The sequence below is a fragment of the Larimichthys crocea genome, chromosome XV (assembly GCF_000972845.2).
Source record: "Larimichthys crocea isolate SSNF chromosome XV, L_crocea_2.0, whole genome shotgun sequence".
Classification (NCBI taxonomy): domain Eukaryota; kingdom Metazoa; phylum Chordata; class Actinopteri; family Sciaenidae; genus Larimichthys; species Larimichthys crocea.
This window is the reverse complement of record NC_040025.1, coordinates 6,222,128-6,237,390: the sequence shown is the minus strand read 5'-3', so window position 1 is coordinate 6,237,390 and position 15,263 is coordinate 6,222,128. Positions and strand designations below refer to the sequence as shown.

The following is a 15,263-nucleotide window of genomic DNA, read 5'->3' as shown; positions in this document are numbered from 1 at the left end:
TGTATCATCTCTGTGAAATGAGACTGGGGTCTGAACAAGGACCGGAACGAGATCAGCTTCATGCCAGGCAGAGTGAAAGACTCTGCAGCCCTATCACTGGACTTTTATGAGTATTTGAAGGCTCATACTACACTGTCGGAGAGAGAAAAGACGAGAAGCCAACACTAAATATTTAGTCAGTGGATGTTTTTCATGGAAGAGGAAGCCTCTAACACACCATTTGCAATATAGGACAGGAATTTGGGCAGTGAATGCATTCTCAAATATGAATGCAGAATTCAAATGCTGGATTTAATGACTTCATTTTAATAGCTGCAGCCACTGACTTCCACACTCTACAGATCCCCCTATAAGAACAAGCAGATTCTTCTCAACATGCGAGCACAAACACAAATGTGCTCAGCTCACCGCTGAGACTCCGGATGTCGTCTCCAGCAAAGCTGTTAAATCTGGCTTTACCTTCCTAACGTGTTAGCTAGAATTAAACAGAGTGCCTCAACTAAAACGATGTGGAGTGATTCACACCAGAGCCCCGGCCTGTCTGAGACTGGAAACCAGACTACAGCGAGAGAGGGCTCAGCCTCTGGATGCACTCATTACTCCAATCTGCTCTGCTTGTAAACACTGCGACGTTCATTGACGGCGTTAAGGATGCTTCCTTCACGTTCATCAGCTTTAAAAGGCGTGTAGGATTCAGTGGCACCCAGCAGTGAAGTAGCAGATTGCGACCAAATGAATACTCCACGCCTCACTGTGGAAAAACTGTGGTTGCCAAATTCACATTAAAAAGCAAAAAGTCCATATCTAGATCATGGCAGACTCCATAAAGGAGGACCCGCTCTCACTGTAAATATAAGAGCTCATTATAAAACAGGTGATCATACATTAATGAAAACATAGTTATCAATATTATATTCCATTCCTGTAAAGAGATACGCTGGACCTACAATAGAGAGCCTACTGACAGGTTGAGCCGACCAAAAAACGAAAATTTTAATAAAACACAATGCTGCTTCATGGATCCTTTCAATGCCGAATTCATTGGATGACCCATCAAACAACAATCATGCATGAATAATGCCATGTTTTCATAAATATGCATGTGAAGTAAGCAGGGAAACGCAAAGTTGACAGATTTCTTTACGGAGTTTGGGTGATGAGCGGCAGAGGACAGAACACAGAGCATGTAATGTATGTTTTGTAGGTAACAACAGCGTGTGTCATCAAAAAGACAGAGTGAAGTGACTCACCGTGACCCCGGGCCTTGGCTTTTTTCACTTTTTTACCGAGCACACACTCTGACAGGCTGTTTTCAAACACTAAGTTTGGTTTACTGTGTCGTTTTCGCACTTTGGACCAAGTGGCGTAAATATGTATTTTCGACGTCTTGTCATTGAGATACCAGAGATGAGCGGAGTCGTGGAAAGTGGCAATCTGTGGCATAACAAGTCAGCTCTCAGGAGTCTCATTAAAAGCACCGAGTAACACGTTACAGAGGAGCTCTTCATAAATATCCACACATCACATTGAAGTCAAATCTCATTTCTGCCGGATCTCGTTTCTCAGGTGGAGCTCACGCAGGTGCACACACGTGTTGCCTTCAGGCACACATTAGAATATGGGAAATGTGAAACACTTTTAAAATGCTGAATAATAACAACTGTTGAGCTATGAATGCATTCATAGATTTTCCTACATTTCTAAATGTATAATAAATAGGCAACCTTTATAAATTGCTCATTAAATATAGGATAGTTTTATACAATAAATATATACCAAAGCTAGCTAGCTAAAAATGTGCAAATGAACACCTTGTCATTTTTACTAAAGACAGAAGACCAATTAATTTGTTTGCATTAATGAACTACAGCTCCCTGGAGACCTTGACAGCACACCTGCTGCTAAGACTCATGGGATATGTTGTCATGTTTTATATTTCAGAAAAGATCCTCATGTACATTTAGAGAAATGTAAAATTCCCATCATGTTGTTTGTCTTGTGGTAATTTCAAGTCCGTAAAAATATTTCCCCTTGGCAATAGAAGTCGTGGAACCACATTTAACCAACATCTTTTTTTAAATGTATCAATAAAAGTGATTTTAAATGTTAATGTTTCAGCATATGAAACACTGGAATGTGCCCTAAGTCAGACGGACACAACACCACTTGAACCTGCACACGACATGCATATAAAGTATAATATAATGCAGTTTTTGACCTGGTGTTGGACCTCAAGATGATGTATAAATTCATAACCCTGCACAACATGTATGCCCATTAGACACAAGTAGGTCAGTGGAAAATAGGACAAAGCCCTAGTGGCTAATTTTTACAGAGAGAGCATCTCCTTCCATCGTGTTGTGTTTGAAATAGTAATAACTGCCTCAATTAGCGACGGGGCACAAACACTTGACCATTAAAGTGGACACATGGGTGACCTTCAAGTCTGATTACTGTTGACAAGCAGTGGTAATGCGCCCTGAGGAATTCTGGGATCTCAGGTCTTTTTGTTGTTGTTGTTGTTGTTGTTGTTGTTTCATTTAATCACTGTTTCCTGTCAGAATGCTCCCATCGGATGCTCAGAGTCTGTTGTATCTGCAGGTGCTTTCAATTCTCCTCTTCTTCCATGATGCAACCACTCAGAGTCCAAAGTCCCAAGTGTAATTTGGTTTATCAAAGATGTGTTTCCAGATATCAAGGAGAACCACTAACTTCTCAAAACAGCTGGACTCATGATAGTGCAGTGCTGCTTTTAAGTTAAGGTGTTCTTGCTCTCATCTCATTTTTGAATCGATTCGTTTTTTTACAGAGAGCATATGCAGTTGTTGAGGTCGTCAAGAAATGACTGACACCAGATGGATTTCTGTTAGAGCTAAATGCCATTTTGTTACCAAAATAATGGCAAAAATAATTTGCTCCAGTGTTGATTAGGTGTAAAAAACAAAACAAAACTGTATTGTGTAGAATGTGATCCACTGAAACAGCGCTGAAAACCACAATGACAAACTCAGTCTGGATTTAAATGTCAGCTCTTGAACGCTTTAATGGAGCTCACAACAGTTTGGTCAAGCACAAATTTAAATTGTGATACATTTTGATTATTACAAAATATGTAAGAAGTAAATGCAAAAATGAATGAATTCTGTTGCTTCTTAAAGGGTGACACCATCAAATGTTTGAAGCACCATGTCAAGAACTGTTATATTCACTAGTTCTAACAAGAAACTTCATTTAAATGCCTGTGAGGGGCTTCAAAATATAAATTTAATGAGCGACAAGAGAATAAATTGTATAATGACGGGGACAATGTGAGGGTTTATTTCCTGCAAATGATGGAGCTGCTGCGTTCATGAACTAGCCTCAGGGTGGAGAACATGCAGGTATATCCATTAATGATGCTTCCCTTTATACCTCTGCATTGACCTGCTTTGTTCTGCCATTTTGTCTGATTTGGAGATCCTGCAGGCTAAATAACTAATGACTCCCACCACAGTAGACTGGAAAGTTGCATCTCCAAACCAGCAGGGAGAAGAAATAATGAAATGTATTAATGGAAAACAATTTGCTGAGGGAGGGCACAGAACCCTGCCTTTGATTCCAAAGTGATACGGCACAGACAGAAATCCAAAAAGATTTTGACACTTGCTGTGAAGGATTACTCCAGAAAGCACCGTCCTAGATATAATGAGGGTGGAACCAGCTGAGAACTCTTCATACAGAGGAGGTGAAAGAGCCCAGAGGTGAGACTTAGCTCTAATATGAAACAAAAACAGTCTCAAATGAAAGATAGAAAGGTGTGTGTGTGTGTGTGTGTGTGTGTGTGTGTGTGTATGTGTGTATGAGAGAGAGAGACAGAGAGCAATCAACTCCCTCTTGGCAGCTATAAATAACAAAAACAGGATATTACATCAACCTCTGCATGGGCACAGGACATATTAGGGCCAGACCTGCTCTGTCTGTGGAGTTTATAATGCCCTCGTGCACTTAGCATTATTACTGCTCATCGCATGAAAGGTCTCAGCAATGTGGATCTGTTTCCACACTGTCCACCACTCATCATTTTGTTGTAGCTTTTCAGCTGTGGTCCTTTTCATTTTTATGATATTATCAAACACGCTGGTTTAGAATAGAAGCTGTAGTTTTCATCATAATAGACCTTAAGAGGCCACTTATGTATGAAAAGTGATGACAGAAACAGACAACAGAAGGCTGGCAGGGGAAAGACTAATCTGGCCAGTAGCTTTTAAAATATCTTTAGCTTTCTCACAGGAAGCTGAACCAATCAACAAACTGAGATCTCTCTGAGAAAAGTATCAATAAAGCAATAAAGGAAAGCATTTAAAGGTCCAGTGTGTCCAATTCAGGGGTCTCTTTTCACGGAATGTGCAGAAATGGAATATAATATTTATAATTGTTTTCATTAGTGTATAATTACCTGAAAATAAGATTTTTTTTTTGTGTGTGTGTGTGTGTGTGTGTGTGTGTGTGTGTGTGTGTGTGTCTGTTAACAATAAGCCTTTTATATCTACTAAGCCTGCAGAACCCACCAGGTTGAGCCGTTTCTACAAAAGTCCAGAACAAAAAAAACTGAACACTGGCATCAGACTTATAACGCTACAACACAAATGGCTGCAAAGACAAGAGGAAAATATGGTCATAAGTATTGGTCAGTCCCACACAGTCGTTGTGTACAGTACACTGCTAGTTACTGCAAGTTTTTTAATGAATTAATTATTATTTTTATATTTTCTTTCTTCTTCATATGTATGTATATATATACACATGCACACACACACACACACACAAGGTCCCATTTCTTGCTACTGTTGATGTGATTGTTGTTATTATTGTTATTGTTGTTACTGTTGTTGTTATTATTATCAATAGCGTAGGCGTCAATACAATATGGTGAACTCCATTATGAATTTGTATATGGATTTGCATTGGAGTAGATTATTTAAATAACTAGATTGCTGTATAATATTATCAATATAATATAATATTATCTATATTATATATTTATTATTCTTTTCTTATTACTTTTATTTTATTTTTATTACTATTAGTGCTATGGTTATTATTGGTAATATTTATATTTTTTCTTCCCATAAGGTTCCTCTTTCTCTGATCTCTTATTTACTACATACCCACCCACCTACTTGATCTCATGTCATGTGCTCCCAACCATTCTTCATGCAGCTTGCCTCTGTCATCACTCTGTATCACTGTATTTGTTTGTCCTGTGTCCTATCTGTAAACACCTTACCACACAAATAAAAAAAAGAAAGAAAAGAAAACAGCTAGTTACTGCTAACATCTATACAGTACATGGCGGTTCATTGGCTGTATTAAATTCACCAGATGAAAAATGTTTGCCATCTTAGTTTAGCATGTTAACATTTGCCAATGAGCACTTTTTTTCCATGCAACATGCAGCAACAGCTAAATTGTTTTATACTGTGTTATATACTATGCTATCTTTTATATACATTTCCTTGTAGCTCACTGTGATATATGACCTGTTGATTCAGGAAATTCATACTCAACTCTCGTTTTATTAGCAGTTTCATTGGTTCAGCTTACAGTTCACAATCATAGCATTTACCTCTTTCACACACACATGTGTGTCTTTGTGTCTGTGTACACACTCCACCCACACTCCTTCTATGTGGATTAGGATTTATTCGAGCCAACGTGCATAATACAAATAAAACAAAAAAAACAAGAGGGGACATTTCTTCTGCTGCCCACACTTTAACAAGAAAAGAGAGAGACGCTCCGTCCTGCCTCCTCCTTTATTTTGTCTCCGCTTTGCCAGATTCAAATGAAGAAACAACAGATTTACCGTCCATTTATAGAAGAGTGAAAAAAGAGATGGCCAAGCAAACACCACAAAGCAAAAATAGGCTCTTCTTTATGTTTTCACATTGCTGAATTTTACACATGTTGCTTGGGATTCAAATAGTTTAAACTAGAAGCTGGTTTTAATAAATAAAAACAGTGATTTCCTCCATCATTGATACCATGGTGGACTTATATGTGTCCAGAGACAAGAACTGGACAGAAAACATCACCAGAGATCCATCACACTTGGACACAACCTGTAGTACCTACCCCTCTGGTAGGTGAAGAAGATCTTCTTCCCACGGGCCATCACTGTGATGACCACCGGACACACTTAATGTCAGGAACAAACCCTCTGACATCCACTACATATATTTTATATGGCTATAAATCAGCCAATTCTAGCTGCTACAGTGTGTTTTTTTGCATTTTGGTTTCCTGAATGTTAACCCTGACCTGCATCTATCTACCAATCTGTTACCATTTAACCTGCCTGCAGTCTCCTGAACCTCTGAAACGATCCTGTTGTCTGTCTGCAAATCAAGGTCCCTCCCCCCTGTTGCAACTCTCCTGCATCCCCGTGACAACTTAGTCCAGCAGGATGAAAGAGCAGGACCCTGGTGTGGACTTACCAAACCATCTGAAGCTGCCAGATGGCATGGTGGCACAGAGGATGCTGAGGCCTGCTGCTTGGCTCTGCAGGGGCACAACAACCGTCGCAGCGTGTGTGTTGAGTATGTGGAGTGGATGCAGAAGATTAGCTGCGGCAGGATCCCTTGAAATCTTCTCAGGTGCTCGTAAACACACAATAACCCGTGTGTGTGCTTGTGTGCACGGAGGGTTTCTCTCTGAAAACCTTTTCTAAATCTGGCAAACGCTTTCGCTGCTGAGTGTACACACACACAGCCAAAACGAGGCCTGGTCCTCATTCATATGGCTTCTGTCCTCTTGTTCATGCCCATCTCTACACCATAGACCATCAATACTAAATCAATAACTGAATGAATGAAGATATAACAAAGCAGCATTAGCTACATGAAATAACTACAATGCTGCGCAGTTTATTTTGGCGGTGTGGCTCGGTTTGTGTGAGGCTCGACACAGACTGTCTCTGAGCTTCCAACCCCTCTGGCAGAGTCTGAGGTACACAACATGATGAAAGGAAACACGGTATTCATGAACAACAGAATGCGCATGGAGGCCGGGAAGGTCAGGGAAGATAAATCGCAGCCAAGTTACAGAGCTCACCAAACGGACAGTAATAGACAGCAGAAGACATGTTGGTGCCAATTGGACCTGCTAGTGTTAGCGATGGGTCACAGACATGGTCATACTTGATTGAATGGTGGGTGATCATGTGACCATGAAACTATGTGTGTGTGTGAACTCCTGCCAGGCTTCATTTTATAGAAACCTTTAAGTGTATCAGTATCAGCCATTTTGTATTGCCGCAAGTCTCAGGTGTGTGTCAGTATGCCTAACACCCGAAACAGATCAGAGTGGACTTTCTATTAGCTCTGATCATGTGCTGCAGCATCTTCATTTTTGTTTTTTTGTCTGGATTGCTGGAGCGTGTCCATCCACTTGTTTTCAAGAGCATTTTCAATTTGCACATAAGTGGAAACACGGGAAATCCAGGAAGCATGCGATTCAAGCGTCACTCAGGCTTTGACTGAAGAGGCGAATACATCCGATCTGTGAGGAGCGATGCTCCCTTCCTCACAATGACGCATGAAACAAACAGAACATCCACATGTTCTTACATCATTGGAGTTTTGACTGGAGCTCTTTTATTGATCTCGTCATTGCATCCTCTGCTTGTGTGTGTGATTTAACGACAGCAAACAGCAGAGTCATTATTGTATTGAGTAGTGGATAGAAACCAACATCTGTGGCTGGGAAATGGAGCCAATGCAGAAGTGCCAAAAACTGTAATACCTCAAGCGACTGCTTGAGACAAGCTGCAGAACATTTCAATCTCCATAACCATTCACACACAATCACACCTACAGACAATTTAGAGTCACCAGTTAACCTCTTAAGATTCATGTCTTTGGACTGTGGGAGGAAGCCGGAGTACCTGGAAAGAAGCCACGCAGACACGGGGAGAACATGCACACTCCACACAGAAAGGCCCCAGCTCCAGCACCAGCCGGGGTCGAAAGAGGACAGTGACAGTGCAAACCACTGCACCACCCTGCCGCCCTAGTTTGTCAAGCAAAAATGTTTCAAAGTTTCAGAATCTGTTTTAAATCATAAACAAACTTTAGATTGGGTTTTTTAGGTTGGTTGAACTTTTAAAGATGTACAACAAATATTTAACACATTATTCAATCATGAATATAATCACCAATTACAGCCGTGCTCCTAAAAGCAAAGAGTGAGTACTGCAATTCATCACATCTGCATGTGAGTGAGTCATTTTCTGAATCCATCATACTTCAGAATTGTGAAGAATAAAAGAGCTTTGTGTCTGTGCAGGTAAAAAGGAAAGTGTGGGGGGAGAAAGAGAGAGAGTTGCATCCAGCAGGTGGTGAACCTTTAAAGCTGCAGGGTTATCAAAGAGGAGCCGATTTCAAAGATCTATCAGGTTCCTCGGGGGGAGGGTTTGCGTTAAAGCCAGAGATCACTTCCTTTAGGAAGAGAGACTCGTGGACCGAGCTGAGGAAGGAAGCGAGCAGGCGAGGAACAAAAGAGGGAAGAGATGTCGGCGTAAACGAATCTGCTATTCCACAGATTCTCCTTTCAAGTTTCATTCCACTTTGTGTTTTTATTCTCTCACTTTTATTTTCAGAGCTTTCTCTCCCATCTCACACCTGCAAAAGCTGTCAGCACTCTACTCGAATCAGCTTTACTCAACAGCACTTGTTTCCGTGGCCAATTATAGATGCAGTCCAAACGTGCTGGATGAAACAAAGGGAAATCTTTCATTGTCTGCCTCCATTCAGCTTTTAATTCAAACAAAAAGCACAGCTAATGCCCAGAGGCAGTTCACTTCTACTGCTGACTGTCTCATTACTATCATTATAATGACACACCAAAGAAAAATATGACAGTTCCATTCATATTTTCAGCTCCACAAATGGTGTTTTGGCTACAATTTGTAGCACAGTGGGGAATTTTTTAATGCTTGCATACCAACAGGCAACATATTTCACACAAACTATGACTCTGTATTGAACCCAGAGAGACGGTATCATTGTGTACTGCCATTAAGCCGCAACAGAACATGATCATAAAATGTTATTGGCGCATTTTGTTTCACAGAATCTTGCATATAAATCATAGTGTACAGCAGAGAAGTAGATAACAAATGTGAAAAGGCAAGAACAGTGATGGCGACAACAAAAGCCAGATTTAAAGCAGTGACGTTATAGCTATGAGGTAAGCATGCTAGAACACTCTGTCTAATGATGTGCAGATGACCTGTGAAGACGTCACACACGCCTAAAAGTCAAAAGAAGTCATCTAAGGATCCAAAGACATCATATATAAAAACACAAAGACTTAAATAGGTCTGCAAAAGCCAAACATGGACCCATAAATGTTATCTAAAGACCTACAGACATCATTTATACAACAGCTCTACTGATGTCATCTAGGGACCTAATGACATCATCAAAAGAGCTCTAATGTAACATGTAAAGATATCTAACACCTAAAGCTGACACCTTTAGGAACTCATCTGCACCTGAATTTAATACACTCTGTATCTGGACGTCCTGATAGGAAACCTGCACGTTCATGTTCAGGTGTAAATGCATACAGAACACATTGTGTTAGTGATGGTGTAAGCTGAGTTTATACTTAAGGAAATGATTTGAAGAGCTGCAGCACGATTTAGCAGATCTGTCCACCAACCCTCACCTTATTTGCATATTGAGATCTCGTCACATTGTAGGCATAATCAACAGGAATACAAATGAATATCACCCTGCAAAGACAACATGTTCAGGTGTGATATATGCAGATCACATGTACAGTAAATACCAGGTCTCAGAGTCTAAACTTTGATATTTGGACATGAAACATGAAGCCATGGAAGTCCAGTGTAACCAGCGTTAAAGCTAAACTGATATCTTGTTGGTGATGTTAGCCCTATCACTGTGAACCAGAGGAAAAACAGCAGCCTCAGTGCAGAGGATCAGCAGGCCTCTCTCTTTCAGTGCTGCGCGATGAGCTAAACTGCTGGAACTAATAGTGGGTCCATTATCACCTGCACACACTAAGAGCTGTGGATTGCTGTCACATAATCACTGAGAGAGAGAAAGAGAGAGAGGCAAATGGCTGACAGAGGTTAGACGTGATTATTCTCTGTGATGTGTGTGATGCCCAGACTAAATATACTTTGACCTGAGAGCAATTATATGTGGAAGGGAGGGTAACAGGAGGTCTAACACTATGACTCAGGCAGAGGGCTGGAGTCTATGATATGAGAAGAGGAGGGATGCTCACCTGGACACACCTGAGAGAGCGAGCGAGGCTAGCTTCTGTTCTAAGTTTGAATCAGTCCACATGCAGTCCTGAGATATTTAAAAAAATGGATCCCAGGGTCACACCAAAAGTTGTCTCCTTAAGTCTCTGACAGCTGGAGCATGTTGGTGTAACTTTATCGCTGCTCAATCAGGAAGATACTGTTTTGCTGAGGATTTATCAACAGGGACCTATTTTTTTAATTTTTCCAATCAAATATATTTAGAAATGAACAACGTATCACAAAGTTTTGTAAAGAACACCAAAGGTGCTGCAAAGGACCAACAAAAATGGTTCCTTAAGGCACCACAAAACAACGGTAACAAAAACAATTTCCCTACGGGGATTAATAAAGTACTTCTGATTCTGATTCTGAAAAGGTGCTCCAAAGAACTTAACATAACAGTCAGCTAACTACCGCCAAAAGCAAAGAAATCAAATTTAAAAAGATATGTTGCCTTTTTGACTCTCACATTATAATATATGTAATATTCTGATTCTGGACTGTTTATCAGACAGAACAACAGGGATTTTGGAGACTGTGATGGAATGTTTTACTGTGTTCTGATGTTTTATATCATGCTATCACCAAACGTCAAGTAAGTCCATAGATAACACAAATGAAGATGAAGAACCATTAGTCCTTCAAAGAACCACATGAAGTATTTGAAGAATAAGATAAAGGTTTTTCAGTTGGTCACGACTCCTTGTAGAACTGCAGAGTCTTTTGAAGAACCATTATTTGTGTGACTGTAGACCAACGCCAAGCCAGACGTCTTCAGGTCGACAGAGGTCTAAGGGCGCTTTCACACCAGCACGGTTTGGTCCACTTTAAACAGACCAGAGTTTGTTTCCTCGGATAGTCCGGTTCGTTTGGGCAGGTGAGAAAGCTCACCCGAACTCTGGTCCACCTGAAAACATGGGTCTCAGTCTGCTTCTGAGTAAACCCTGGTGCGGTTCACTTACAGCGGGAAAGCAAACGGTCTAGCCAGCGACCCAAAGATCAGAAAGCCAATCGATGAGGGGGTTTTCTTCTACCTGGTCAGTGCTTGTTTTGGGCAGGCGGTTTGCTTTTAAGTGCATTGTGAAAGTGAACCAAACCAAATGAAGGTGTTAAATTTGTCAGCATTCCCTGCACATTCGAACCGAGTCCCCTGGACTATCATGGTGTGAAAGCAACATAAAGAACCCAAGTAAAAAATATTCAACATTCTGCTTTACTGGTAAGAAATAGACCAGAGAGAGGTTGCTAAGAGTGTGACTTACTACACACATACTACAAACTACCAAAGAGTCAAAAAGGGTTTACTTCAGCTTTTTCCTTAACAGCATGCAGCTCAGTATAGAGGATATTCACAGCTCCTTACAAGCAGTGTTACAATAACTGTAGGAAAGTGAACAAAAGCGTTTTACAGAGAGAGGCGAGCTGAACAGTCTGGCAGGCCACTGTGATGTGTGAGGAGCTGAGAACAGTCAGTCATCTGTGAGAAATGTCCCTGTGGTCTGATAGTTTTCATACACTCACAGGGCTAATGACGTGCCTTGGCAATTTCAATTCACCAATGCATCAATCAATTTGCACTTTGTTACCAGGGAGCAATGCTTTCTGAGGCAGCCCCACGTAGCAAAATACATGTTTTGACAGTAGCTTTCATGGGGGGGTCCTCATGATGTTTTGAAAGTGGAGGCTTGGGATTGTTTTTTTTGTTTTTTTCATTCTGAAGAAGTCGAAAAGAACACACCCACTAGTTGGCACTTCTTTGTCGCTGCAGCAGCTGCATCTGTTAAAAAGAAATAGTACCGAGTACCAACACAGATAGAGTGCCAAATCCATGCAGCATCCTGCAACGTGGATATTAGAAACTCCCACTAGTGCTCGACAACTTGTATCGACTCCTGAGCTAAACAAAGAAAAATCCATGAGGTGGATTTGAAGAGCTGTGTGAACTGTGATTACATCCTGAAGCTTCTCTCAACCAAACACACTCAGCTGTGTGTGTGCATGCTGTAATGCTCTCCCTCTTCACGCACAATTTGAACCATTTAAAACATTCCTTGAATCTCAAGACAGCATGTCCCTCATACAAAGATATTGACCATGACAACATTTATGAAGCCTCCTTATCAGCGAGACAATTTGCTCTGTGAACACTCCTCCACATCATCAGTGCAACGCTCATTAAATCTATTAGCATAACAACCCAGAGCCAGTGGTGCTAACTCCCCCTCACATGATCAGACTCACAGATGTTTAGCAGTAGTTCATCAAGGTTTTGACACCATCAGATGTGTTTCTGGATGAGTGAAGAAATGTATTTTTAGCCATGTGCGCACGTATTCACCTGCAGCGGGCAACAACACGAGGGAAATAATCAACTCACAATATTGCATTAAGGGTGTAGGGCCGAAGGGTGCAAAGACATAGGAAACATGTTCCAGATGAAGAGTTTCATTCCAAAATACATTATCCATATGCAGCCTTTTCAAAATGAACTCTAATCATCTCATTTTCGTGCCTGCTGGTTGGCTGATCCACCTTACGGGCTCCCTGCAGCCAAGTTGAGCCAAGATACAGGATTAAGTAGAAATTCAAAACTTAGTTCAAAACTAATTTGAGATAACTCCACGGGGGTGTTTGGGAAATGTTTCATCTGAGAAACAGACTTAATCTCTGCAGAAGCGTTTGATTCCACTTGATTTGAGTGTTTGGTACTTTGTCTGGCAGGAGAGGTTAAACACACATTTCACAATCACTGAAGTTTTCCAAAACTAATTCAATCAAATCATTTGTCTCTGCAATCCAAAACAATCATTCCCTGGTCTGATCACTCCAATCACTGTTACAAGATGATTCATATGATTTTTCTTCTTATCGGCCACCTCTGTGGTTCAGGCTTGATTAAGTTTAGGTACAAAACTACTAGTGATGTTTCGAGAAAGATCACACCTGGGGTAGGTTGGTTAAATGAGCCTTCATTGTCATGTCGGGGTTTCTCCCAGGCAAACCACATAGATACTAACATGTGTATCTCACGTGAAATATAAATATGCCTCTGTTCAACAGCATAAACCATTGTAGAAAATCCCTAAATGGCTGTGATGGCCCTCATGTTTGAACACGTCACGCATCACACTAAAAGCAATGGAAGCCGCCACATGAAGAGAGAAAAAGGGAGTTAACCTGGACAATCACTGCGTTGAATAGGAGCACTTACAAAATCACAAAGCTTGTTGGAGGCAGCGTGAGGTGAAGAGTCCAGTCCAAACACTTTGTTTGAAGTGTACTGTACTAATGCCTTTAGGGCAAAGTCACGGTCACGGTCAGTTGAAACCAACATTGACTATCTAAACCTGAACTCCACTTCACTATAAAAGCTTTTGTATCTGTATAACAGCCAGTGCACACAGGATCCAGCTGCATCGGGTTCCAGCTCCATCACAGCTGCTAGAGATAGTCAGCTGTGTGTGTGTGTGTGTGTGTGTGTGTGTAGCTGTGTGCGTATGTGTGTGTGTGTGTGTGTCCAGAACGTCTCACTCGTGGCTTCTTTTTTCTTTTCGAGCTGGGTCTATTTTTCTATTTTTGGTGGAGCAGCTGAAGTGTGAAATTCACTTGTGAAAGTTTGTACATTTCTGAGTTTATTGGCTATTGACATGAAATTCATTTTTGCATTTTATTTGTTTTTGGGAAAGAAAGAGAGAGCGAGAGAGAGGGAGAGAGGAGCAAAGTATTACATAATGTAAATTATGTAAATAAAGCTATAACAAGCTGCTGAGCTGCAGACACAAGAATTATTTTATGATCATGACATCTTCAGACAAAATAAACAAATACACAAATACACATCCATTACTGCCTGACAGAGAGAGTTAAACGCAACATGTATTTTTAGACCATAATATAAATGTATCATCTGTGATACATCCCCAGTGGACACTGGGAAACACTCTACAGCCAAATGCTGTGCACGTTCTCCATAACACTACTACCCAAATGCTCAAAACAAATGCTGCTTACACTCAAATATTTGACACCTAACTGGTACCTGAGCGAGGGCTGTTTGCCATCTTGCAATCCTTCCAGTATTGACACTGTTTCCACACGTAAACAGCAGCTCCTCTCTAATCCTGAGCTGTCCTTGTTTCTTCTGTAAAACACGTTTTCTCTTCCCAAGTCAACATCTCTAATCAAAGAAGCACGGCCTCTAAACACAGGTCCCTGCTGAAAGGGCAACTTTTAATAATGGCTCTGTGCTGTTGCTTTGTTACCGTTCCTTTCAGCGGGGCCGCGCCCAAGGCCGAGTAAGATGTCTCATGTTCAGCTCGGGCATTCTTCTCACACAGCCGCTAATGAAAAAACAGATCTGCGATAGCTTACGGAGCTATTTCACTCAGGAACCAACTGTATTCATGCAGGGGAAGTTCTAAGTTTAAAGCTGGGGGTGACTTCAGCTGATGATGGATTAGCAGGACGGAGCAGGTGACAAGAAGCTGTAGCCATGTCTCTGGATGCTCGAGTGACGAAGAACACACATTGTTCAATGAATGTTTGTCTATAACTATGACAGCTGTTGTGTGGTTCTCTAGCTGTTAGCTGTCTAGCTGCAATGAGAAATTCTTATTGATTTTACCCCCACTGGATTTTGTTGTAGCAATGCTAACGTGTTCCCGGTGATTAATTAATTTAACTTCATTAATTTTTGTAGCACCTTAATAGCATAGAAACCAAGGACCAATAAGGAAATACCTAAAAACTGCAAGAATAAAAACTACTGTAAAACTGTAAAATAACTATCAGAGACAAAGGACAGACAAGTATTAAAAGCTCTGCATTAAATGATGACACACCTTATATAAAAATCACGGTAAAAAGTTTCGTCTTAACAAGAACACTTGGTTTTTGATTTATTAAATGTCTACAGGAGTGGGGTCCCTCAGATCCACAAGTA

The 15,263-nt window shown here is 40.9% G+C and overlaps 1 protein-coding gene across 4 annotated transcripts in view; it reads right to left on the bottom strand.

Annotated features, from left to right (window-relative positions):
• plch2a (phospholipase C, eta 2a) overlaps positions 1-15,263 on the bottom strand; it is a 176,615-nt gene that overhangs the window by 61,865 nt on the left and 99,487 nt on the right. Inside the window, exon 1 of one of the 4 annotated variants that reach the window (XM_027288454.1) lies at positions 1,251-1,593. The exons of the other annotated variants lie outside the window; for them this stretch is intronic. Within the exon in view, the coding sequence (XP_027144255.1) occupies positions 1,251-1,443 (193 nt within the window). The 5' untranslated portion in view covers positions 1,444-1,593. Of the gene's footprint in view, positions 1-1,250; positions 1,594-15,263 lie in introns of those variants that run through there. 4 annotated transcript variants of the gene reach the window in all.